The following is a 27880-nucleotide window of genomic DNA, read 5'->3' on the forward strand; positions in this document are numbered from 1 at the left end:
GGGACTTTATGACCCTGGGCTTGAATCGGTCTGTGTTTGTGGATGCATTCTTGTGAACTTGTCACCTCAACAATACCACATGGTGGACACTTGACGCTTGCACTACAGTTACTTACTATGGAGTAGATAAACTGATTCATTTTATAGTTGTTTGTTGCATATATTTTCATATAAATGAGAGTGAGTGTTTGTTTTTGAACATCCTTTACTTGAGAATGCTTTATCTTGCAGACATTATGTTCATTATATTTAATATTTATGTGTTTATTCTGGTGGCGCAAACAGGATGACATGTACAAATGTGCTCATTAGAGCACTGCTTTGAATAAGTAATGGTAAATGGACTGCATTTTTTATAGTGCTTTTCCATCTGCATCAGAAGCTCAAAGCACTTTATAATTATGCCTCACATTCTCCCTTTCACACATCGATGTCAGGGTGCTGCCATGCAAGGCGCTTACTACACACCAGGAGCAATTAGGGGATTAAAGACCTTGCCCAAGGGCCCTTAGTGATTTTCTGGTCTGGCTGGATTTTGAACCAAGGATCCCCTGGTCTGCACGCTTAACCACTAGACCATGACCTCCTCAATGGCATTAGAATTGATGAGTATTCCAATAGCCATAATGAGAGACTTCATATTCACAGAGTGAGTGTGTGTCTGTGTGTGTATATTACGGCTGGGCGATATATCACAAAAATATCGTCTTCGCAATGATGGCACGTGCGATACGTCTATCACAGACATGCGATAAATTAATAATTTTATATGTTATTGTCTGCTTTGTAGCACGCGTTTTGTGTTTTTCTGCGTTTGACCAATCAGATACACCTGTAAATGCTCCCAGCCTCCCACATGGGTTCAAAAGCCAGTGACCTTGACCTACTTTTGAAGGTCACCAATGGTCACAGCTGTCACATCCTTTGCCGCAACGTAGCTCGGCACCTTTTGCTCAGAGAAACGTCATATTTGGTGGTGATGAGGTGATTTCCCGGGGTGGTGATGAGGTTTTTGGCAGGCTGTTATTGTTAAATAAGTGGCTGGCACAATTTTGTACACAACACAGTTTTAGTTTTGTCGATAACTGGCCTTTCTTTTGGGGCCGGCGTGATTTGTTGATGCGGGATGGCTTTCACCCTACTAGAGAGGGACCTGCCATCTTGTCTGCGAATATAGATAGGGTTCTGCAGGGAGGGGAATGTGGGTGTGGGATCTACTAGTTTAGCTGGGAATTTAGTGTGGACAATCCAAGGTGCTGATAGTGTTTTTTTTTTTTTTGGGGGGAGGGAGATTTATCAGATTGAGACTGTGGCCTGCTCCTGTAGACGTGCTCGTAGAACTTACAGGGGGATATGTTTTTCAAATTTAGTACCTATTACTACAGTCGATGACATTGGAGTCGAGGCTGGTCTGCTGGTTGTTCCTGCTGTATTAAACATTTTGTGTCTGATGCCTGCGATCCGTGTGGAGTGTATCAGGCCTAAACCTATTTTTTAGGTACCTCAGAAATGTTACTTTGGAACCACCCGTAAACCCAAATAGTCCAATTGTCAACTCTACCAAGGTCGTTAGTTTGGGTCTTATAAATGTTAGATCATTGTCTTCATTGTTGATCAATGATTTAATTGTGGATCACCATTTGGATATGATTGGTTTGTGTGAAACCTGGCTTAAACCTACAGTTGTTCTTCCCCTAAATGAAGGCTGCCCACCGGCATACACATTTAGTCATGTTTCCCGTGGTATGAAGCAAGGCGGGGGTATTGCTTTTATTTATAAGTCTAGGTTTAGTCTAGTCTAGGTTAGTAACTGTTGGGGGTCACAGGTATGGATCGTTTGAGCATCTGATTCTCTGCTCTGCTCATGATGCATATTGTTTGGGGCAGAAGTATGGACATCTGTCGTGTTATTTTGTCATTATTTATAGGCCTTCTGCCCCATATTCTGAATTCTTGGATGAATTTGGTGAGTTTATTTCTAACTTGTCAACTAGTGCTGATAACATTTTGATCATTGGTGATTTTAACATTCATATGAATAGGCCCTCTGATCCCCTCTGTAAATCATTTATGGAGATTGTGGATGCATTGGGATTTCAGCAGTGCATTCAGGGCTCGACACATATTAGTGGTAATACCCTGGATTTGGTTCTGTTACGTGGTGTTGTTGTCATGAATATTAGTATCCTGCCCCTTGCATCGGTGGTCTTTGACCACTCAGTTATTAAGTTTTCATTTACATTACCACATTTAGTGGAGCAACAGCCTGGCCTATTACTGTGGTGACGCATTAAACCTTCAACAAGGACTGAACTTGAAGCCAGATTGCCTGATCTTTTAGCTTCAACTTTGCAGAATGCTCAATCAGTGGACAGTCTGGGGGATGGTTTGAATTCGGTACTCAAAGTAGAGAAGCTTGAATCTTCGACTGGACTGGGTTGCTTGACGTGAGGACGTTTCGCTTCAAATAGCAGAAGCTTCCTCAGCTAAAATTCTTGCTCTGGTGGTCTGACTTCTTTCTTGACTCTTGTAGAGAAGAATAATCAAGAAGTCACAAAAGCTGGAGTTTTAAATCTAACCAGACGCCTCCTTCCGAGAGGCAGACTGCTATAGGCTAGTGACTAAACAATAGCTCTAATTAGCACCTATTGTGCTCTAGTTAGTGCCCTCCTAATGACAGGGCAGCTGTCCCTCCCTCCTAATGATGGGATGGACCCTCTCATGATGGCTCCCTTGACGACTCTGCTGATGACGTGAATGACTCATTACCATGAACAAAAGACTGAAACTGCTTTGACCTGAGTACCCCATTGTAAACAGGGGATAAAGCGTGTCTCAGACCCCCTCCCCGGTTAAGGCTGGGTTTCAAACGTTTCACAAAGAATGCCTCCTTGACCCCTCTCTCAAACCATTTCTTCTCTCTGGCTAATATTTTAACTTCCTTGTCCTCAAACATGTGGTTAGTGTCTTTAAGGTGGAGATGAACTGCAGACTGAGGTCCACTGGCGCCCTGTCTGCGGTGCTGGTATAGCCTTTTGTGTATAGGTTGCTTAGTCTCACCTATGTAGTGTTCGTTACAGTTTTCCTGACATCTGATAGAATACACTACATTGCTCTGTTTGTAACTAGGGATCCTGTCCTTAGAGTGAACTAATTTAAAACAGGAAATACGTGGTGTTAAGACAGATCTGCCAACTCTTGGAGATCTGTCTTAACACCACGTATTTCCTGTTTAGGGGGAATTACTACAGGCAGATTCATGGTTGTGTGATGGGGTCTCCAGTATCCCCCATTGTGGCCAATCTGTACATGGAGCGAGTGGAGAAGACAGCCTTGACGTCTTTCACGGGCATCTCTCCCAGTCACTGGTTCAGATATGTTGATGACACATGGGTTAAAATCAAGCAGCAGGAAGTTGAGGACTTTACAGAACACATCAACTCGGTGGACGCCAATATCAAGTTCACACGTGAGGATGCCAGAAACAACCATTTAGCCTTCTTGGACTGTGATGTTACGATTGGAGAGAACAGACAGCTCCAGACAGGGGTTTACAGAAAACCAATTCACACTGACCAATATCTGCTCTTTGGCTCAAACCACCCCCTTGAACACAAGCTCGGGGTGATCAGGACGCTTCAACACAGAGCCCTACAGGTGTCCACAACTGCAGAGGGAAGGGCTAAAGAACAACAACTTGTCCGGAAAGCCCTCACAGTATGTGGGTACCCACGATGGTCCCTGGACAAAGTGCAGAAGTCCCAGAGAACAAAGAGACCAGATAGACAGGAGACGGAGACAAGAAGAAGAGGAGTGTCTCTCCCTTATTTAGCAGGAGTAGGGGAATAACTACAGAGGATCTTCAGACAGCACAAAATCCAAGTTTACTTTAAACCGGTTAACACCTTGAGACAGAAATTAGTTCACCCTAAGGACAGGATCCACGTCACGTCATCAGCAGAGTCGTCAAGGGAGCCATCATGAGAGTGTCCGTCCCATCATTAGCAGGGACAGCTGCCCTGTGATTAGGAGGGTGCTAACTAGAGCACAATAGGTGCTAATTAGAGTTATTGTTTAGTCACTAGCCTATAGCAGTCTGCCTCTCGGTAGGAGGGGTCTGGTTAGGTTTAAAACTCCAGCTTTTGTGACTTTTTGATTATTCTTCTCTACAAGAGTCAAGACAGAAGTCATACCACCAGAGCAAGAATTTTAGCTGAGGAAGCTTCTGCGATTTGAAGCGAAACGTCCTCGCGTCAAGCAACCCAGTCCAGTCGAAGATTCAAGCTTCTCTACTATGGAAACCACCTGGACAACTGAGAGCCTACACAAAAACTTCGGTACTCAAAATTACACTTGATGAGATTGCGCCTCCTTTATTAAGGCCTTGCCTTCCCAAAGTGCAGTCGCCTTGGTTTAATGGTTACTTGCGGGACCTCAGGCAGAAGGCTAGAGGTCTGGAATGGAAGTGGCGTAGCTCCAAATTAGAGGTGTTCTACTCTGCATGGCATGATGTAGTCGTAGAGTATAAGCATGCACTACGGACTACAAAGCGGCCTACTATCTGGATTTGATCAATAAAAATAAGGACAACTCAAAATTTTTGTTTGACACTGTAACATTTCTTATCCATGGTCAGTCACCTGTTAGTCATTCTCCGTTCATAGCTAAGGACTTCTTGGATTACTTTGAGAAGAAAATAGAAGACATTAGATTGAGTATATCTCAACATGCTTTGGCTCAATCATTGCACCCTGCTGTGGAGGTGGGTATTATTAATGAAGTGACACCTAGATTTACAGAATTTGATACTATTTCACTAGACGCGATGGTGAAGCTCGTGACATCTACAAAAAGCACAACCTGTGTATTTGATCCTATACCAGCAACATTGTTTAAGGACCTGTGGCCCGTTCTTGGGCCGACTGTGCTGGAAATTGTTAATCTTTCATTAAGCTCTGGTTCTGTTCCTGGGTGTTTTAAATCTGCAGTGATTAAACCACTACTTAAGAAATCTGGTCTTGACCTGGTGTATTGAGTAATTATAGGCTGATATCAAATCTCTCATTCTGCTCTAAAATTCTGGAAAAAGTGGTCTCACGGCGGCTTATGGAACATCTTACTGAGAATGATGTTTTTGAGCCACTTCAGTCTGCTTTTAGAAAATATCACTCCACAGAGACAGCGCTTATTAGAGTGGTGAATGATTTTCTGAGTGCAATGGATTTGGACACCACGATGGTTTTAGTACTTTTAGATCTTAGTGCTGCGTTTGATACTGTGGATCATCGTGTTTTACTTGATAGGCTGGAAAATTATTTTGGGATTACTGGAAGTGTTCTTGCTTGGTTGACGACATACTTGTCCAGTCGTTCTTATTGTGTTGTGTATAATAACACTACTTCTGGCCTTGGTGATATGAAATTTGGGGTTCCACAGGGGTCTGTGTTAGGCCCCTTGCGTTTCTCAGTTTATATAGCGCCCCTTGGGCATATTCTGCGGCATTATGGGATTGCCTTTCATTGTTATGCTGATGATACTCAATTGTACATGTCGGTAACTGCTGGTAATCTTGCCCATATAAAAGCCTTAGAAGATTGCCATATATCTGTGAGAAGTTGGTTGTCTAGTCCTACTCTTGAATTCTGATAAGACTGAAATGATGGTTCTTGGTCCAGCCATACATCGGCATCAATTTGACCAGCTGGCTCTTAATTTGGGTTCGTGTGTTGTGCATCATACGGACAAAGTGAGGAATCTTGAAGTACTTTTTGATCCTACGTTATCTTTTGGCCCCCACATTAGAGACATTACAAGTGCTGCCTTCTTCCATCTCTGAAACGTAGCAAGGATTCGTCCCATCCTGTCTATGGCTGATGCTGAGACTTTGATACATGCATTTATTTCTTCCAGACTGGATTATTGTAATGCTTTATTTTCTGGTCTGCCGCAGTCTAGCATTCAGGGTCTTCAATTGGTGCAGAATGCTGCTGCCAGACTTTTGACACAAAGTAGAAGGTTTGACCACATTACACCCATTCTGGCATCCCTTCATTGGCTTTCGGTTTCTGCCAGATCAGATTTTAAAGTCTTATTGTTGGTTTATAAAATTGTTCACGGACTTGCACCTCCTACCTGGCGGACTACGGTAAGCCCTATGTGCCTGTGCGGCCCTTGCATTCGCAGGGCGCAAGGCTTCTGTGTGTTCCGTTTGTGAACAAGAAGTCTGTGGGGTATAGAGCCTTCTCCTACCGTGGTCCGACTCTTTGGAATGATCTACTTGCAGTTATTAGGCAGTCTGACATGGTGGAGACTTTTAAATCAAGACTGAAGACCCACTTTTTTAGACTGTCTTAACATTAATCTAATTTGTTTTTATGTTTGCTTTGTAATTTCTTTTTATTCTACTGTGTTTTATCTTTTTATTGTGCTTTTCTTGATTTTAATTTTGATTTTAATTTACTTTGTGTTGTTATGAATTGTGTGAAGCACCTTGGGGCGACTTTGTCGTGAGTTGGCGCTATATAAATTTATAAATTTTAATTGAAATTGTGGGTATTTGCCTTGGAGGAGTACCTCGCATGGGTTCGAAGGCCGGGGACCTTGACCTACTTTTCAAGGTCACCAATGGTCACATCTGTGGAATCCTTCGCCACAACATTGCTCGGCACCCATTGCTTGCAGAAACTTCATATTTGGTGGGTACATGCTTTGGAGGAGTGCTTTGCATGGGTTTGAAGGCTGGTGACCTTGACCTACTTTCCAAGGTCACCAATGGTCACAACTGCCAGATCCTTTGCCGCAACGTAGCTCAGCACCTACTGCTCACAGAAACTTCATATTTGATCGGTACATGCCCTGGAGGAGTACTTCACATGGGTTCGAAGGTCGGTGGCCTTGACCTACTTGTCAAGGTCACCAGTGGTCACAACTGTCAAATCCTTCACCTGAAATGTGTTCGCTGCAATGTACCTCGGCACCTATTGCTTGCAAAAACTTCATATTTGGTGGGTACATGCCTTGGAGGAGTACTTCGCATAGGTTCAAAGGCCGGTGACCTTGACCTACTTTTAAAAAATTACCAATAGTTGCACTTGTTCGAAGGCTACCGACTTTTTATGGTCACTGTTGACCACATCCTCTAACTAAATATAACGTCAATCTTCAATTTTTCCACTGTGTATCCCAGTTTACATCAAACACATGAGGGTTCAACCAAATACCTACCCCACACATGTACATATTACTGCTGTAGCAAATTTGAAAGGCCTTGCAACGGGGGACCAATATAATGTAATGAATTTACATTAATTTAATTATTTGGAATGAATGGTACCTCACACCGGAACCATAAAGATGTAACCAAATTGGTCAATTCTAGATCGGCTCACACCGGAGCACCATAAGAATGTAGTGATTAAGCAGTTAAACTCCCAAATTGAATTAGATTGGATTAGGCCCCATCTGATGAGTCACCAAAATAATTAACAATTTAGGGTTTAATACTTATTATTTAATTATTACTCGGGGCACCACTTATTTATAGCATTGGTACTTTAATTTAAACATTCATTAATTTATCAGTCTCAAATTAATTAATCAGTCTCAATTGAATTAATCAGTCTCTGATCTGAAAGTCTGAATTCACAATACGATTGACCAAAGGTTTATTTCTGAACACAAAATGAACCACAGCAGAAATATTTACAATTTATTTACAAGTATACCAGAAATGAACAGTTTACTGGCATTTTTGGACAGTGATTAAATATGTTCATTTATGGACACAATTCCTACTTACTCATGAGACATGAAAGAAAGAGGGATGAAGCTTAAAGACTTTAAGTGAATAAATCTGATTAGAATTTAGTGATGAAATTGGAAGCCAATTATTTTTAAGAAAATTATTAAACAAATCAAATCAAATCAATTTTATTTATATAGTGCCAAATCACAACAAACAGTTGCCCCAAGGCGCTTTATATTGTAAGGCAAAAGCCATACAATATTTACAGAAAAACCCCAACGGTCAAACGACCCCCTATGAGCAAGCACTTGGCGACAGTGGGAAGGAAAAACTCCCTTTTAACAGGAAGGAACCTCCAGCAGAACCAGGCTCAGGGAGGGGCAGTCTTCTGCTGGGACTGGTTGGGGCTGAGTGGAGAGAATCAGGAAAAAGACATGCTGTGGAAAAGAGCAGAGATCAATCACCAATGATTAAAAGCAGAGTGGTGCATACAGAGTAAAAAGAGGTGAATTAAAAGAAACACTGGGTGCATCATGGGAACATATGAATATGCTTAAAAGGAAGCCACTTTGCATCCATTGACAGCAACCCCTTTTTCTGGAACCTTTAACTGGGCCATTTAGCCGGTCCGTTGAGATGGTGGTTCGGAGGGATCCGTCCGTCCGTCGTGCTCACTTGGGTCAAGGAGTTAACTCAGCGGTCTCCCCAGGTGATCCCAAAGGCTTGTATTGGCTGGCTCGACCGACAAGTTGGCTGATGGTTTGAAATCAGCACCGTCGTCAGCTTGCAGGAACCCAGAGATGGAAGGTGTTTGTTGAAAATGGTTTTTGGTAGTTTTTAAAAAGTTTGTTGGAGCCAGATTAAAAGTCTTCGTGAATTTAGAAAAAGTAAAACTTTAAGAGCGTCGGAAAATTACAAAAAAGGGAAAAGTCGCTTTCCTGTAATTTTGCTATTATTTTGAAAAGTTCAGCTCGAAGACTTGACGCACCTTAAAGCATCAGGTTAAAACTTTAAGTTTTTCGAAGAATAAAGGATGAATGAATGAAGCCACGTGGTAGCTTTAGCTAGCTTAGCTTAGCTTAGCATGGGGCCTTGTTGACCCAAAATAAAAATTAAGCATTTAAGAAAGGAAGAGAGAGGCAAGAGAGCGGAGAGAATAGCAAGAGAGAAGGGGAGAGCAGCACTTTGTTCTGACTTTTTAAGGGGGACTGACATCACCAAACTCCACCCATTTAGGGGTGTGTAACCTCACAGAAAACTTCATGTCTTCACAGGGCAGACCCAAATGACTCAACTATTTAACCACATTAACTATTTTGGTATAATATTGTCCTAAGATACTCGAATGGATACACATTATTAATCATCACTTAAACACATCCTTTGAATAAACAGAATACTTCACCATCAACATATTGATAAGACAGAAAGATCACATTTAAACACACATCAGTTACAGGAACATGTCAATAAATGGAATGATTATATGCAAAGCATTTTGTTTGATTAATCAATACAAACGACATCAGGAGTTTTTAGATATGAATAAAAGAAATACTGATGCAGTTCTTTTTATTTTAAAAGAATGTCTTGTTCTTCACTTAGACCTAAATATAATACAACCCCTGGCAAAAATTATGGAATCACCGGCCTCGGAGGATGTTCATTCAGTTGTTTAATTTTGTAGAAAAAAGCAGATCACAGACATGACACAAAACTAAAGTAATTTCACATGGCAACTTCCTGGCTTTAAGAAACACTATAAGAAATCAGGAAAAATAATTGTGGCAGTCAGTAATGGTTACTTTTTTAGACCAAGCAGAGGGAAAAAAAATATGGACTCACTCAATTCTGAGGAATAAATTATGGAATCACCCTGTAAATTTTCATCCCCAAAACTGTAGCTGCTTGTCAAGGCCCAAAGTTTATGGCCACTGTTATTGTGGAAGGGACATCGTCTTACAGTCTTGCGAGGTTCCCAGTTGAAAACTCAGGTTTTTGTTGAGACAGCATTAATGTATTTATTTAATTAGGGTGAATCGAGGCCATGCACTACACTGCACTTTATATGGAAAATAGTATTGCGCGTGGGGCATTTCATGACGAATGTCTCTAGTTTTAATCATCATTTATATGGAAAAGCTAACACCCGTAAGTCTTTGATATTATTATATCATGTTTCTAATGGAATTCATTGTCAGTTGATGTTATTCATATAATGAGATGTGTCAGGCTGCTAAATCTGAATTTTATGGTTTCTTATGTTACATGGGTGTGAAATATTCACCTGGAAGGAAATATGGTAAATATTTAACACACTCGTAGAACTCAGATATGGATTAAAAAAGCATTTGTGCGTAATTTTGTACAACTGTGAGTATCCCAGAGATGCTGTTGTCAGCACTAGATGGAAAAATCTGTGTTATTGTGTTTCCCATTCATGGAAGTGAATCAGATTCTAATTTAAACCCAAATTAGTGTTCCTGAGAACTAAAAGTTATGTTGGTGGCTTAATGAACAGTAGATGGCAGCTTTACTTGCATCAAATTTTATTTTAGTTTATTTTAAGGAACCATCAGTTGTTATAAAAGCACAAATTGCTGAAGTCAAATGTTTAGATAAATGTAGAGAGAGAACAATAACAGTCCAATGCAAATATGTGGTCTTATCAAATAAGAAATTAACACTATTCTAATCCATGTGACAGACTGTGTATTATAGTTTTGTCATCTTGCCAATATGGGAAAATAGAGTCTTTTCACACAGCTTGTATCGTGACAGTACAAGTTGTGTGGAAACACTGACCTGACCAAACAAAAAAAAATATTTTTTGGATTTTTTTTTGTGGGTGAATAGACCTGAAAACACACCAGAATGCATCTGAGAACATCTGAGATTTCAATTTTTTCTGGGAGACACCCCCCCCCCCCGCCAGGGGCTTCGGGACTTCGGCCCGTACCAAAACAATTTACTTTTGTTCCCATGGAAGAGAGCAGGTAGTTCAATGGGATGAGGAGTTGAGATACCAATATATAGAGCTAGGTTAAATTCTCAGTCATGACACACATCTGTGCCCTTGGACAAGACACATCATCGATATCATACCAGTCCATCCAGCTCTGAATGGTACTGGCCTTGACTGGGGAACTAACCTGTGATTGACTAGTGTGCCATCCAGGGTGAGTTGTAGACCCAGGAATAATCATCATAACCATTTTGCCTTAGAGCCTGTGTAGTACATATTTCATATTTTCTTCTGCAGTTATGTGAAAATGTAATGCTCTGATTTTGGAAACATTTTATAGAACCCTTTGGCACTTACCAAGAGTACTTTGGATTAATATATATCGGCCTCACTGTTTAATCTTTGCTTAAGATTTAGGAGTCCCTGCTCTCCTTTGGCAGGAGTAACCATTGATTAGACTGGAAAATAAATCTCCACTCCAGGTTTTCTGCTGCTGTTTGATGGCTGGGAGTAAGATGATTTGTTATGAAGTATGATTACTGAGTGAGTTACCCACTCACTGTGTGGATCACAGAGCCGTAAACCACGGCCACCTTTGACAACGTTACCCCCCAGCCATGACTTATCTTCTGTTCCATCCTGTGATCTACGGCTGCAACGCTGCATTCCAAAGAGCAGAACTGAAAAAACATCTCTCCAAAACACTAATTACTTTTCCCAGTGTGAGTGCAGGCTGTCAGTCAAAGTGTCCTCAGAATTCTGTGTGGAACATCCCAGTAATTTTTCTTCTGAGATGCACATTTGCACATTCATTCTAAAAGTGATGCAGCTTTGTTCTGTGTAGCCAAGCCGCTGTGTGAACCAGATTGACGGAGTGTGTCAGACCATTGAAAAGACCATTAACCAAGCTGTTCAGAAGACTTTGGATCAGCTGGAGAAAGACTGCGACCTCATTTGTTCGACCATCAGAAGCAGATTACAACAGGACAGGTGTGTTCTTGTAACATACACAGTGTGATCTTTTCAAATAGGTCACGTAAAATAAGAGTCATACTTCTGTCTTGTGAAAACATTTTGCATTTTGTATCAAATAAACCATTGGCGTATTAAAAGGAAATGCATTTGTATCAGGTTTATTACATTTTTGCGATTTTTTTTTTTAAACTCCTTCCTTCTCTGTACCTGAAGGGCTGATGTGACTTACAACAAAAGTGTCCGACTGCACTCAATAGTTTGCGGGGCTCTGGGCATTTTCCTCCCTGTCCTCTTCATCCTCAGCTTCATCATAAACACTTTTTCCTATGAGCAGCTGGAGGAGCTGCTGGGACAAGGGCCCGCTCGGACACTCTCTGTCTTCACAGTAAGTCCTCACAGCAATGTGAAATTACACTTTTGACAGCTCACAGGATTAAATAATGGAGCCTATAACATTATTTTACTTCATAAAGATTGATTAAATGGACAGTGTTTTCACTAGAATAATCAAGTGTATTGATTGCATAATGCCATATTTTGTCTTGTTCCAGCTGCTCACATGTGAGGAGGTGACCATTCTCTTCATCGCATATAAACTGGTTATATCTGGTTTAAAAGTGATCTACAAATATGTTAGAATGGCTTACCATTAGTCCTCATGCACCCTAGTCCAAACCTGCACGTTTTACACCTCTCCCTTTCCTGTGAAAAGCTGATTAGCTCATTGAGGTGTCACACTTGATTGGCTGCCCACACCTGAATGCACTAATCAGCTTTTGGCAGGGCATGGAGAGCCCTGCCAAAAATGTGTAGGTTAAGCAGGGCTGTGGAATAAAAATTCTGAAATCCATGGAAAATTTACAGGGGGTCTAGGGCCTGTGGGGAACCAGAAACCAAATTCATTTTGTATCTAATGATACATTTTTAGCATCTCCTGGAAGAAAAAATCTCAAAAGAAGTGCATATTTAAATGATCCTAGATTCAACCTTTCATTTGAAAGGTCAATGATAATGTTGAAATAACAGAATATGATGTGGAAGTAGGACCTGGAATGATTTCCCTTTTAATTGTAAACCAAATTAAGCATTAACTCAGAATAATTAAACTACATGAAATTCATGAAGACTGAAATGACTGTTAAAGCATTTCAAAAACCATAGCTGCAGCTTGTAGAATATTTTGAAAATCATTGTAAAATATCAATAACATACCTTATAGTAAAAAAGTCACTTATACTCTTGTGTGAATTACTGTAAATCCATTCAAAGCCACAGTGTCTTTTTTTCCAATGAAAGAAAGTCCCCATTAATAAAAAAGTCACATAATCTTGTCTGCAGTCCTGTTTGAACAGCACAATGTTTTATTTTCCAAGGAGAGAAAAATTCTTACCATGTTTCCTGATGGCACAAGATGCAGTTTGCTTTTTCCGTTTCTTTCATCTTTCGGATGTGTTCATGAAGGAGACTTTAAATTCAAGGCAGCGCCAACTCCACGGATTCTTGAGTCCATATCAGACTTTTTCACACCGTCTTTCTCGCTATTTTCCCTCTGTCCGACGTTGCTCCGTGACACAGACATACCGCAAAATTCTTCTCTTAAAAACTTGATAGCTCTAAAAGTATGCGATGTCCACATGCTACTGTTAGTTTAAGAACAGCATCTTGCACTCAGTGTCGCTGTAGCAACTAACCAGTCCTGCTTTACGACAACTGTTGTAAGCGCCACACTTTGAGTGAGGCATTTTACTCCGTGAAATTCCACGAATCTGCGGCCAGATTTATAAAACTTGCATGATGTCGTAAAAAAAGTCTTTGCGATAGACATTTTACAAACTCAGTGATCAATCAAGATTACAGACAACACTAACACCCCGCAACCCTCCTCCCCATGATGAAATGTGCAGAATTCTGCGGATCTGCAGAGTTTTCACAGCCTTGGTTAAGTGGGACCTGACCCCCAGGTTTGGGAACCACTGGTTTAAATGGCCTTTTTTGACCTGTGGAATCTTAGTTTAATCTGGTTTAAACCAATTACCCCTGGTAATAGTTTAGGGCTTGTACAGCATAAATGTAGATGATGTTTCCTTGGGAGTGGGTTGAGTCAGGATGGGATTGTTTGAGGGTATCGGTGGTGTGCTGGGTGTGAAGCGTCACATTCCATTTGTTGGAGTTGGTGCGTGCCCCTGTTGTCTCCATCACAAAGACCTTGGCCCTGGAGGTGTTACAGTCCTTGGGGATGTTGCCGATATGTGCCCTGGTGGGCGCTCCCAGACTGGGCGCTCCCAGACTGGGCATTGGCCCACTCTGTTCTCATGATGAGGACAAACAATGAACCATGACAGTTTTCTAAATTCATCCACATTTTAAAAGGGATACAAAAACAAAGATTTGCACTATAGCTGTAGGTTACGCTACTTATAATGCAGACAGTATTAAGTAGCACAGTGCACACCCTCTCGCCCACGTGTCTGAGCTAGAGAGAGGGAGAGAAGATGGAAGTGATCACATTTTAGCCTACTGTATGCCATTTAGAGAGCCTGTAATATAACTGTAAATTATTAATCACTTAGTGGGAACTCTGCTGCTCGATGGGTGGGTGTCCACAGGTTACGGGTTAAACTGCACATCACAGTGTCTCTCTTCTGTAATGACCATTATTTTTGCTGTGAATCCCAAATTGTTTTATTTGGGACATGATGTTTGAAAATAGTTATGGTAAAACAGTTGCAGTGTTAATTGGCAGTTGTTACACTTGGAGCATATTGTGTCGTGTATCCCTGCTGAATCCACAAAACTTGAACAGAACTGAGGTGCCTCACGGTCCGCCAGAAGTACCTTGGTGCCTACCAAAGGTACTTCCGAACTCCTTCCACACACACACACTGCTTTGCCTCCGTCAGAACAGAGGCTGCTGCCCTTCAATATCATGCAACTGCCTCCAGAGTCCTCCGAGATAAAATATCCCTGAAGGACTCCTTCTTCAGTCGGACAGCTTCCCTGACCACCGGTGTCCACCATGATATTCGAGGGTTGCCGCCCCTCGAGGAACCTAAGACCGTCAGGCCACAGCTCCCCACTGCGGCTTCAGCAATGGAAGCTTTGAGCATTTCCGACTTTGGTTCAATGTTCCAACCTCCACAGGGATGCCAGAAAAGCTCCGCTGGACGTGTGAGTTGAAGATCTGTTGGACAGTGGGCTCCTCCAGACGTTCCCAGTTCACTTGCACTATCTGTTTGGGCTTATCAGGTTTGCCCAAAGTCCTTCGCCGCCATCTGATCCAACTCAGCACCAGATGGTTTACAGTTGACACTTCTGCCACTCTCTTCACCCGAGTGTCCAGAGCATGTGGCCTCAGATCAGGTGATACAATCACAAAATTGATCATCGACCATTAGCTTAGGGTGCCGTTGTGCCATGTACATTTATGAGCATCCTTATGTTCAAACTTGGTGTTTGTTATGGACTAGCACAGAATGCAACAAAAAACACCCGCTCGGGTTTTGATTGGGGAGGCCGTTCTTCCCAATCACACCTCTCCAGGTGTTTGTATCATTGCCCACGTGTGTGTTGAAATCCCCCAGGTAGAACAACGGAGTCCCCCACTGGAGCTCAATACAGGACTCCATTCAGGGACTCCAAGAACTCTGAATACACCGAACTGTCACAGTTTTTCCCCCCACCACCCAAAGGCGCAGGGAGGTGAACCTCTCATCTACTGGGGTCAACTCCAATGTAGCAACGCTCAGACGGGGACTCGTGAGTATCCCCACACCCATGGAGATGGAAAGGCCACATTATGTTTTCGGGCTGTGCCTGACCGGGCTCTGTGGTAAGCCGGGCCACCAGGCGCTTACTGACGGGCCCTCCGTCCAGGCCGGGTCACGTTTCCTCTTCCTCGTTTTTTAATACACATGTTGATGCACATAGTCTTTATTGTCATTGTGGTGTGTGTGGGGGGGGTACAGCTTAATAAAATCACTATGATCATACTAGGATACTTCAAAATAAGTGGCACTGATTCATAATAAATGTTAGGCATTATAATGTTTGGGACCATTGCTTGAGGAGGTTTCCCTCACTGGACCTCTTTCAATTGTAATTGAATACCCCTGCTCTATACCAACATTACAGGACTTTAAGATGGCTATATTTGAGATAATCTGGTTTTAGTGTTTTTGGAAAACAAGTGTGAACTGGTTTAAAATGATGATAGTAAATTTGAAAAAAGAGCAATCAGATATTTGTGATATTCGCAGTCCGGATCTGGATCACCTCTAAAATTCGGTAGAGTCTTCCATGCCCTAATATCTCTGTGGTGAAAATTTGCTGAGAATCTGTGAAGCAGTTTTGAAATAATCCTTGAAAGCCTATATAAAGGGAAATCTTGATCCAGAATCCTGATCCATTGTTGCACACTGAACGGTCCTCCCTAAAAATCGGTCCGCCCTGCCTTCACTGCGCATGCGTCATTTAGGACCACAACAGCACGTCTGAGTCTGACTCTGTACACCCAAAGCGATCAAAGGGAATAATGTGATTATTAACCATCAGATGACAAGGAAAAACCTCTTAAATCATTCTAATGTCAGTTTTAAGTAGAAACGAGGCGATAATCGCCTCATTTTGGCACAGACGCTCTGAAATTACGTAGGTACAGCTGCACATCAGATGTCTACCGTGCTGCTGCTGCATTCTGATCAGTGTGCCGTCTTTTATGAATTTATGTAGAAATGTTTGTTGTACAACCCCAATTCCAATGAAGTTGGAATGTTGTGTAAAATGTAAATAAAAACAGAATACAATGATTTGCAAATCCTCTTCAACTTATATTCAATTGAATACGCCACAAAGAAAGATATTTAATGTTCAGACTGATAAACTTTATTGTTTTGTGCAAATATGTGCTCATTTTGAAATGGATGTCTACAACACATTTCAAAAAAGCTGGGACAGTGGTATGTTTACCACTGTGTTACATCACCTTTCCTTCTAACAACACTCAATAAGCGTTTGGGAAATGAGGACACTAATTGTTGAAGCTTTGTAGGTGTAATTATTTCCCATTCTTGCTTGATGTACGACTTCACTTGTTCACAAGCTTGGGACTCCGGCAAGGTCGGTCGCATTCCTCCCCTCTTCTCTCTTCCTTTTCTATTCTCTATTTCTGCTCCGACCTTCAAAGTCCCAGCTTCACCAGACTGTGAATTCTTCAAATTAAGATTTGGATTAATCATGGAATTGATCAGATGGTCTCTCAATGCTATTGACACCTTTTTTTGTTTGACAAGGAAATCAGGCCTGGGGGACCCTGCGTGCCCTGATGGAACCTACCCAGCGGGCTATGTTCTTGCCGCCTGAGAGCAGTGGAGCATGGCATGCTTGGCTCCACTCTCTGTGGAAGATGTTGAGGATTTATTTCTATTTGCTTTTATGGTGGGAGGTTTGGTGCTGATTGGTTTGTGTGCTGCCCTGACCTACAGGAATATTAGCAAGACGGCTGCTACCAAAATCTTGTCCCTCAACTGTCCGTCATGATTAATGAGTTGGGCAAGGCAGTGCAATCTCTGACTGCGTTAACTCTTGAACTTAAACGCAAAATGGATACCATCTTGACGCATATCGCTGCATTGCAGAGGAATGTGTTGTTGAGGGCCGGAGAATATTCTTCATAAATTTGGACTCTAGATGGTCAGAGGTGCAGTAGATGGAATTCTGTATCTCTCTGCCTAACAGCAACATGGCAGTCTTATCAGCTCCTGAAGGTCGGCCCTGCTCTTCCCCCAGAAGGATCTACAGCCTTGGTGAAGGAATTCGGCTCCCCCTTCTTATCTGTCTGCTCCAGCCTGCTGTTGCCTAGCAACATCAGACTTTACGCACACACGGACATACACTGACATAAACTTAACTCATCTGCCACTCACCCATGGACAGAGACTGATACGCATGCTCCCACCCCCTACCCCTCCTTTGTGTTCCTGTCCCCCCACCCCCCATCCCGGCCCCTTCTCACGCCACTCCCTTCCCCGTTCCCCCCAAGCTGGCTGTGTGACCACATGTTACTGCAGCTCCCCCACACTCACATTGTCTCAGTTCAGATTACGGAGTGTTCAAAGTTTAGCATACATAAACAATCAGATGTATATGTGCAATTGTTTTAATTCTGACGTCTGCCATTACTACATTCAGCTATTAATAATTGTGGATTAATTGCTGTATATTTGTCTGAGGTAATTGGGTGTGAAATGAATTGCCCTTTTAGGGATCAATAAAGTTGTCTGAATCTGAACAGTCTGGGGTCTCCGTTGTCATATTTTGCGCTTAATAATGCGCCACACATTTTCAGTGAGCGACAGGTCTGTACTGCAGGCAGGCCAATCTAGTACCTGCACTCTTTACTATGAAGCCACGCTGTTGTAACGTGCAGAATGTGGCTTGGCATTTTCTTGCTGAAATAAGCAGGGACGTCCCTGAAAAAGACATTGCTTGGATGACAGCGTGTGTTGCTCCAAAACCTGGATGTACCGTTCAGCATTGATGGTGCCATCACAGATGTGTAAGTTGCCCATGCCATGGGCACTAACACACCCCCATACCATCACAGAAGCTGGCTTTTGAACTTTGCACTGGTAACCATCTGGATGGTCTTTTTCCTTTTTTGTCCGGAATACACGACGTCCATGATTTCCAAAAACAATTTGAAATATGGACTCCTTAGACCACAGCACACTTTTCCACTTTGCATCTGTCCATTTCAAATGAGCTTGGGCCCAGAGAAGGCAGCGGTGTTTCTCGATGTTGTTGATGTATGGGTTTCGCTTTGCATGGTAGAGTTTTAACTTGCACTTGTAGATGTAGTGACAAACTGTGTTAACTGACAATGGTTTTCTGAAGTGTTCCTGAGCCCATGCGGTAAGATTCTTTGCACAATGATGCCGGTTTTTAATGCAGTGCCGCCTGAGGGATCAAAGGTCACAGGCATTCAATGTTGGTTTTTGCCCTTGCCTTAAAATTATCTTTAGGTTTCCAAAACCTGAGAGACAACACACGTGAAGATAAAAAATCATGGATCTAACAGGTTTGGTCGTACAGTGTGTGGCATTCAGCCACACAGTAAGCACAACACCACCACACACGAACAGATTTCACACACGAACATTCACAGCTCAAACAGGAAATATCACAAAATCTCTCAAGATTAAACGTGACTTCAGAGTAAACAAATGGAGGTACTTTGTGGACTATTTAAAACAGAGGGGAAAAAAAGGATACAAAAAGAAAAAGAAAAGGTGGTCTTTAAAGGAGTGGAGACACCCCGACCACCGGACTTTCTGGTAAGTCAGAATAGCTGTTTTGATTTTATTTTCCACTCCGTACGTCCGTCACCTCGCTTTCTGATTGGCTGCACATCACATTCAGCAGGCTGCGTGCTTGTTTGTGGTCGGAGGACACCACACACTGCGATATCGGGCCAAAAAAATCCAACATGTTGAATATCCCTGATTTGCGATCGGAGCGCTCCTGACGCCCTTCCGAGCAGATCAGAATGCTCTTAACACACCACACAGGGGGTTATCTTTAGCGTCATCATGATTGTCAGGGCGTCCTTAAGATTGTCGGAAGGGGAAGATTGGGTCCGATATGGGCGTGAACCCGGCCTTATTCTCTGAATCTTCTGATTATATAATGAACTGTAGATGATGGAATCCCTAAATTCCTTGCAACGTTCTTAAACTGTTGGACTATTTTTTTCACGCACTCGTTCACAAAGTGGTGATTCTCACTTCATCTTTGCTTGTGAACGGCTGAGCCTTTTGGGGATGCTCCTTTTTTTTATCAAATCATGACACTCATCTGTTTCCAATTAACCTGTTGTCCTGTGGAATGTTCTTTGAGCATTCATCAACTTTCCCAGTCTTTTGTTGCCCCTGTCCCAGCTTTTATGAATTGTGTTGCAGGCATTCATTTCAAAATGACCAAATATTTGTACAAAAACAAAACGTCTGTCAGTTTGAACATTAAATATCTTGTCTTTGTGGTGTATTCAATTGAATATAGGTTGAAGAGGATTTGCAAATCATTGTATTCTGTTTTTATTTACATTTCACACAATGTCCCACCTTCATTGGAATTGGGGTTGTACAAAAGCTTCATATACCTGTTGCTGAGATAGATGATGACTGGAGTGCAGTTTTAAGCAGAAATGAGGTGATAATTGGTGGATTGCAGCTGACGCTCCGAAATGACGCATGCACAGTGAAGGCAGAGTGGGGACACTGGATCACCTCCAAATTCAGTCTTCCATGCCCCAATATCTAACTGGGTTTTGATTGGTTGTCATGCAAACAATTAAACCCAACATATTTTTTTTATGTTGTCCATGAAATTTGAATATATCTTCATATGTCATATTGTCTGAGATTGAAAATAAAAACAACAATAATAATAATAATCACTAATCATAGCTCTAAATTACAACTTAAAATTTTCTCATTTGTTTTTCTTGTAGCATGTTTGTTTTGTGACTGTTGAACTTCTGTCTTACAGGGAATTGTGATATATATATGGGACTGGATACCAGAAGATGGACAAGTAGTGTTTGTGATCATTTTTGGTGTTTTTTGCTACCTCCTGCTTTTCTTAGCAAAGCATTTTGCACGGTAAGCGGTACACACACAGAGACCAGTCCCCTCAAAACCTCTAAATTAAACCTCAAGTATAACCAGAAGAGAGAGAGAGCGAGATGTCAGGTGTCAAATACTGACTACAAATGCCTCCATCACAATAAAATTTCATTTTATGTATATATATATATATATATATATATGCAACATGCGCGAACACGCGTATATATATACACACACACACACCTGATTAAAGCATCACACACATACTAGATTAAAGCATTAAATTGGTTGCCCAGTAACCATAAAGAATTAAAGTGAAAGTTCTTTTTGTCTACGTAGCTGAATTCTGTTATAGGTAAATAGATAAAGAATAGATAAAGAGAATAGATTAAAGCTTTAATTGTAAAGAGAATAGATTAAAGCTTTAAGTTATTGGAATTATTGGAATTGTTGTGTGTGGGCCGCCAGAAGAGGAGGTACTGCTGGCCCACCACCAGTGGGCGCTCTGCCTGAAGTGCGGGCTTCAGGCACGAGAGGGCGCTGCCGCCATGGACACAGCCGGGGGTGACAGCTGTCGCTCATTACCTCTTGACAGCTGTCACCCATCTACTCAATATCATCTCACTCCATAAAGACCAGACGTCATCTCCACCTCGTTGCCGAGATATCATACTTCATTGGAGGTAATATCCTCAGCCGTTTTGCAATATTGTTTGTATATTGTGAGTGTTTGCAGGAGTACCGGTACCGCTGTCAGTGGAAGCTGAGAGAGCGCAAGAAGGCACTCTTTTCCCTGAGGAATCTTCAGTACTCTGCAAGTTATTGAGTGAGAGGTGGAGGTGGCATTCCCACTGTTATTGTTACTGGGTGTACACACACCCACACTTGACTGTCTTTGTTCTTCGCCAGCAGTACCAGATCCGACAGTCGGGGACGGTGATCACCTGGGAATTCGGGACTTGGCGGCTCCAGTATTCACCAGGTTCTGGGGCGGCGGAAATCGTGTGGTTCTGGCTCTCCTCAGGACAGACGTCTTCTATCCTCAAGCCTGCCCACACGTCACCTTTGTGTATTGACTGTTGTGATATTCTGAGATTGTCTGTATGTTCGTTGTGCACATTCACAACATTAAATTGTTATATTTTGGCTCATCTATTGACCGTTCATTTGCGCCCCTTGTTGTGGGTCCGTGTCACTACACTTTCCCAACAGGAATCTGGTTAAGAATTCTTGCAACAGTAATTAAAGCTGAATTCTCTAATAGATAAATAGATGAAGAGATTCGATTAATGCTTTAAATTATTGGAATTATTGGAATCTGGTTAGGAATTCTAGCAATAATGATTAAAGCTGAATTCTGCAATAGATAAACAGATAAAGAGAATAGATCAAAGCATTGAATTATAAAGAGAATAAATTATAAAGAGAACAAATTAAAGCTTTAAATGATTGGAATTATTGGAATCTGGTTAAGAATTCTCGCAATAAGATAGGTTGCCTGTATTACCTTTGTTGGCTCCTGATGGACACAAAACCAACTTTCAAGCTTTATCCCATTCAATGGAAGAGATATATTTTCTTGGAGTGTACTGAGTGTACTGAAGTTCTCCCACTTAGAAATCATGGAGGAGTCTGAAATTTTCATCTTATCACTTGTGTGAAGTGCCTTGAGCTGGCTTTGATGTGATTTGGCTCTATGTAAACTAAATAAATTGCAATTAAATTGAATTATAGGTTGTTGTGAGTACAATTTCGAAGGAAAAATGAATTTACTCCATTTTGAAATAAGGCTGTAACATCACAAAATGTTGAAATGTACCGTACAGCGTAGTCTGGATGTGGCCAGTAACAGAGGTATGTATATATAATGTGTTGAAATAGATATGTCATGTACATACATGCTAATTGACTACCACTACTTTTTTGCAAAAGTGCTAGGGTGCCGAAAATGGGACTGAACATAAGCATTTCAAGTGCCTCTTGTTTTTGATTCAGCCTCCACAGAATATATATATATATATATATATATCAATCACCTTTATTTCAGCTATGTGACTGTTAGATCTGTACATAAATGTCCAAAGCTTAGATTGCAGTGGCGTATATGAGCTGATTGCTTTTTGTAGTGCTGGTAGTGGAGATCATGAGTAGAGCTGTGTTATCGACTGCTTCAGTCATGTGACATGTATGCGTTCATACACACACACACATATACACACACACACACATACATACACTTTTCATGAAAGTCATGAAATACTGTGATTTTCTTCGTTCTCAGCCAAAGAAACAAGACTTTGACGAAGAAGGAGAAGCGGAAGATGGCAGAGTACAGTGAATATATCCAGGATATTGTCAAAGCCAAAAAGGTTACATTTGTTTCAAACCCTATCAATAACCATGCTTCATTTGTCAAGTCAGAATCATTAATTAATTAAATGATTTTGTTCAACAGGGTAAATTATATGAATGGTACCTGCAGCAGTGTGCAGCTGAATACGATTTCTGAAGCTGGTAAGAAATCAATACATACAAATGTCAGCACATTTTTAATGGGTTCAGTGGTTTTTGTGTATTGCCAGCATTTTTTTCTATGAAGTGGGAAGACTGGAACTTTCTAATCAGATGAGCATCATGTGATCCAATTTGTTCTCTCTCATTCAGCCAGGTTTGACATCTAATGCAAAACTCCCAACATTTTCATCTCAAGAAATGTCTAATAGTTTAAGTGCCTTTATCAGTTTGTATAGGATAAGCTGTGTTTCTAGACATTGAGAAATGCAAACAATAATGTGAATGTATTTTCAGTGTTTGTATTAGATGATACTGATGCTAGAAAGGTGCTTACAGATGTATTTCATAACTCGAGGGTGCTTTCTGCCTGCACAATGTTTTTTATGTGTTCCTCTGTATGTTTGTTATTGTATTATTATATGTAAGTGTGGTCCTCATATCTCACTGCACTCTCATCTTAATGTTAAAAAATTAAGTGATGAAAGTTTTCTGCAAATGACTTTCAGATGTTGAGTATGTTTATGCCACATCAGGTCAGGTCTGCGAGCATATGCTGTTGCGGCAACAGCACACTACTTGAAAGTAACCATCTATCTCCTGCAGCCAGTTGAAAGTCCCCCTTGGCCTAATTCAGCTGCTAGGATCCTCCACCCCGGTGCACCTACATGCTGAATCAAGCCAAGAGAAACATACCATGTGGTCAAAATGTAACTGGAGTGCAAGTGGTACATGTCATCAGAGTTTCCCTAAGTAACCGTTTGTTTGACACAGAGTCATTACTGCAAGTACCCAAGGATCCACCAAACCAGGCCTGTCCAACCCTGCTCCTGGAGAGCACCTGTCCTGCATATTTTCCATGTCTACCTGCTCTAGTCACACCTGGTCAATTAACATTGGTGTTTTCCAGCTCCCAATTGGCTGAGTTAATTAGCTGTGTAAACATGCTGTATTGTTAAACATGCTGGGCAGGTGCCCTCCAGGAGCAGGGTCGGAGAGGTCTGCACTAAAGACACCTAGTACCAAAGACATGCAGTTGTCGCTTTGGTCACTGGTTAGTGTCTGAGTCTTACAGTCATACAACAAGACAAGAAATACCAGGACCCTAATTTCGTGGACCTGTATTTTCCAAAGGAATCTACATCAGCAAATACCCAGCCCAGTCTCACGTTTTTTTTTTTTTTCCTCCCTGCTCTTGTGATGAAATTAGTCCAATTTTTGTGACGTTTTTTTTTTTTTTAACTCACTATTACTACCTCTAATCCTAACCTTAACCACCCCCGACCCCTCCCTCCCCCCCCCACTTCACTTTTAATTTCGTGCAGCCATCATGGCATGAATTAGAATGAATTTGTGCTGCCGTGACAAAAATGAGGCGCTTTTCGTCACAATATCACGAACCAATAGATTAATGTATATTTCGTGCTGCTGAATCACGACTTGCTGTGAGACCAGGTTGCAAATATCTCTGTCCTGCAGCCTATTGACTCCATAAGCTCTTGGCATCTCTTGATCTCAAAGGCTGAGGATTAGGATATCTCCAAGATAAGTGAATGTCTCTGCAACTTTCATTACATATGGATACACTTCTGATGGCCAAGTCCAGGAAGTCATTAACATTCGCATCTTAAGGGACTTTCACACCACAAGCTTTGGACGCAGCAGTGGCATCACGAATCGGTCTACAAAGCATTATTTTCAATGAGATGCATCACTTTTTAGACGTGTCAGAAGCATCGCATCAAAACCGAGTTAAAACACTGCTTCTGCCAGGAGCGTGCATTGCCGCTTGTCGAGAGGCTGCCGCGGTCAAAGTTCAACGACGCGTCAGGCCAAAATACGGAAGACTGCAGTGCAGAAACCACTGATCTGTACAAAACAGTTATATAGAGATCAGTTGCAGAAACGCTCACAGGACTGCTCATTTATACACAGCAGTTTTCTGAAGAAAATCCTTGCTAATGTTTTTTTAACCTCAAAATTAATTTTTGATTACTGTAAAAAAGTTTAGAACACTTGTAATTAAAATAGTAAAAAAAAAAACTTTATCTGTAAATTAAAACCATAACTTACCTGTTATCAGATTAGATGATTTCTTGTTTAACATAAGGAACCTTGGACATTTATTTTTAGACAAATAAAATAGCATAGAAATGTGTACATTTTTTAAGTCTGGTTGATTATTCATATCTTATGTCAACCAGAAAAACAGACACTGTAAATACATACAAATGTTTATTGTAAATGCAACAGGAGATAATTTAACAATGACTGCAGTGTGATTGTTAATGTGACATAAACCTCATGATGAAATCATTTTTTAATTTAGTCGTGTCAACATTTAATTACGTCCTCGTTGACTATGTGATTGCTTTGAATGTTGCAATCAGGACAGAGCAATTTCTAAAATATGAATTTAACTATTCTAGTGATTGTGAATGTTTTAAGATTATGCACAGTCAAGGTGGGGCTTCTTCTTCCTGTCTTTTGACTGAACTTTGGACTTCACTGATATGTTTAATGATCCATTCATTTAATGTTAAAATATAAAATGAAACAGCAGGTGTTGGTTTGCTGGACTCTCAGGACATTTAACCAAAGTCTCCTCTGCAGCTTCGACCTCTGGTGGAGTTTTTAAAGACACCTTTTCTCCCATTTTCTTCTGACTGGACTTCAGGTTTTGGTGTTCAGCTCGTCACTTGAAGTTTTTGAAGTGCGTCTGCACAGCAAATATTCCTGATTGTGGGACGAATAAAAAAATATAAAGAAACTAAACAGTTAAAAATAATAAAAATTAAAAAAACAACAAAAAGGAAAAAATGTTACTTAAGGTTGAGTTTTTATTCAGAATTTTGGAGGAATTTCGTACTGAGTGGGTCTGTTCGTTCACCCAGGCTGCCTGCCTCGGTCTGCCCAGGGATGAGGACTGAACCCCGGCTGCTTTGTGCAGGTCAGCCCACTGTCGCGGTTTGATCGATATCCCACCAAGTCGTCAGTCCTCCCTCGGCTCGGCGTCACGCCGAAAAGTAGCTGAAAAAAAGCTTCTCCCAGCAGGGTGATGGGAGAATAGTTCTACTACTGTTTGTTTAAGCTTTTTTCTGCAGACGCAAATCAAAGATGGTGATTGCTCAGCTTTCTCGGGAAGTGAAAATCTCAACCCCCTTACCGCGTCCAACATGATGTCACGACATGTTGGGAGGCGTTGCCTGACGCGTATAAAGCGTGCGGTGTGAAAGGCCCATTCGTCTTGATCCAGGGTAATTGCAAACCCAAACACTTCAGTTCCTCACTCGGCTCCTCAAGTGCTGCAATAAGGGTATTCATTGAATCCACCAAAGATTACAGCATCATCTACAAAGTCAAGGTTAGGGCCCCTTCACACAAATGCTGTCCAAATGCTTGGACAGCATTTGGACGAAAACGGCGAAACAGCATGAAACAGTTCAACATTAGCACACGAAACATCACGCACAAAACATTACGACAGGCAGGCGTGCACAAACCCAGTGCAAGAGTTTTGCAGGCACCGGTGCCCGTCGAGCAGGAACAGTGCCAGGTGCAGCACATGGCGCCAATTATGTGGAAGAAATGAAAACCAACTGGTACATGTGGATTCACATCATGCTGCTTATGTGGAATAAATAATAAAATAAAAACCAACCAGTACCTGTGGGACCACATTGTGCTGCTTATGTGGAATAATAATAAAAATATATATAATTAACACACCACCCGGGACGCGAACCCGCGCCTTTCAAAACCTCTGATCTGCAGTCAGACACTTTACCACTGAGCTACGGAGCTGTTCTTTGAAAGCTGCAGGAAGCTGCCTCATATCAGGAAGGACATGGAAGTATTACAGAAAAAAATAAAATCCCACACCATATAAAAACACTGCATTTATCAAGCAAGCAATACAAATATGATCTGTCTATTCCTCTGGTGATGACCCATGGTCACAGACATTAAATGACATCAATGAGAAGCAGTGTGCTCTGATCATGTCCACATCTACTCAGGTGTGTCCAGTCGGCCACGCATGTGTTCTGCCCAACACCTCTGTCTTGTGGACAGTGCGCCATAGCACAGACATTGCGTCATGTGGAACAGAGCTCACATGGGTGACGTGACGGTCAGATCGCCCGCTGCGTGTTCTGATCTGATGGTCCGTTTCAACCTGAGGGGCTGTCAGTGTCCGCTCTGTGCGCACGCTCGCTTGCTGCAACTTGTCGCCATCACGGCGATATATGTTTTTATTTATGTCCACGTAAATACAGCAATCAGACACACGTACCTCACAGTGGACAGTTGTTTGTCCATGACTGTCCAAACGCAGTAGGTGTTGTGTAGAATTCAGCGTACATGCAGAAGTACAAAACCCCTCCCTGTCCACAACCCCATCTGAATATGCTCATTTATTTAAATAGTTTGGTTGTGTCATGTAGACATTACCATAAGTGTGAAATGTAGTCTGTTTGATGACTTCCGCCATTGTCTCTGTGTTGTCGTGTGTATAAATTAGAGCACTTGTAGAGGCAGCGTGCAGAAAAAACAAAAGCTGTGGCTTGGTCTTCGTTCTCCCACGCAGCTCGCCACAATGTGAAACGAAAAAAGTGAGCGTGTGCGTGTGTGAGGCTATAAATGCTGAGGCTCAGAGCAGCGCACACACAGACACTGAAATTAAAAAAAGGTCAGATGGAGGATTTTTGCCCACCACCGAAATGTTACCACAACAGGTGGGGGGACAGAGTGGAGGAATTCACCCCCTTCGACAAAAAAGTGGCGTGATAGTGGGTGGCAGAGCTCAGAGAGGTGGGAGCCCATGAAGGTGACACAGATCATCCCATGCTGAACTGATAAATACTGTCATTATACAGTAGTGTTCAGAATAATAGTAGTGCTATGTGACTAAAAAGATTAATCCAGGTTTTGAGTATATTTCTTATTCAGTAGATTCTCACAAATCCAACAAGACCAAGCATTCATGATATGCACACTCTTAAGGCTATGAAATTGGGCTGTTAGTGAAAAAAGTAGAAAAGGGGGTGTTCACAATAATAG

At 41.7% G+C, this 27880-nt stretch overlaps 1 protein-coding gene and 1 long non-coding RNA gene across 4 annotated transcripts in view; one reads left to right on the forward strand and one right to left on the reverse strand.

Moving 5' to 3' along the window:
- Window positions 1-23999, forward strand: part of si:dkey-98f17.5 (uncharacterized protein LOC569123 homolog) — a 61209-nt gene extending 37210 nt beyond the window's left edge. The window contains exons 8-13 of one of the 3 annotated variants that reach the window (XM_034170217.1): window positions 11554-11699; window positions 11898-12069; window positions 20229-20341; window positions 22590-22677; window positions 22764-22822; window positions 22891-23999. In XM_034170217.1, the coding sequence (XP_034026108.1) occupies window positions 11554-11699; window positions 11898-12069; window positions 20229-20341; window positions 22590-22677; window positions 22764-22817 (573 nt within the window). In that variant the 3' untranslated portion in view covers window positions 22818-22822; window positions 22891-23999. The remainder of the gene's footprint in view (window positions 1-11553; window positions 11700-11897; window positions 12070-20228; window positions 20342-22589; window positions 22678-22763; window positions 22823-22890) is intronic. The other 2 variants (XM_034170218.1, XM_034170216.1) reach the window with 2 other exon arrangements.
- Window positions 55-14382, reverse strand: LOC117510488. The gene is made up of 3 exons (XR_004560737.1): window positions 14234-14382; window positions 4245-4247; window positions 55-65 (listed from the first exon to the last, which is right to left on the reverse strand). It is a non-coding gene; the product is annotated as an uncharacterized LOC117510488 (long non-coding RNA).
- Window positions 24000-27880: the final 3881 nt, after the last annotated feature.

The sequence above is a fragment of the Thalassophryne amazonica genome, chromosome 5 (genome assembly GCF_902500255.1).
Source record: "Thalassophryne amazonica chromosome 5, fThaAma1.1, whole genome shotgun sequence".
Lineage (NCBI taxonomy): Eukaryota > Metazoa > Chordata > Actinopteri > Batrachoidiformes > Batrachoididae > Thalassophryne > Thalassophryne amazonica.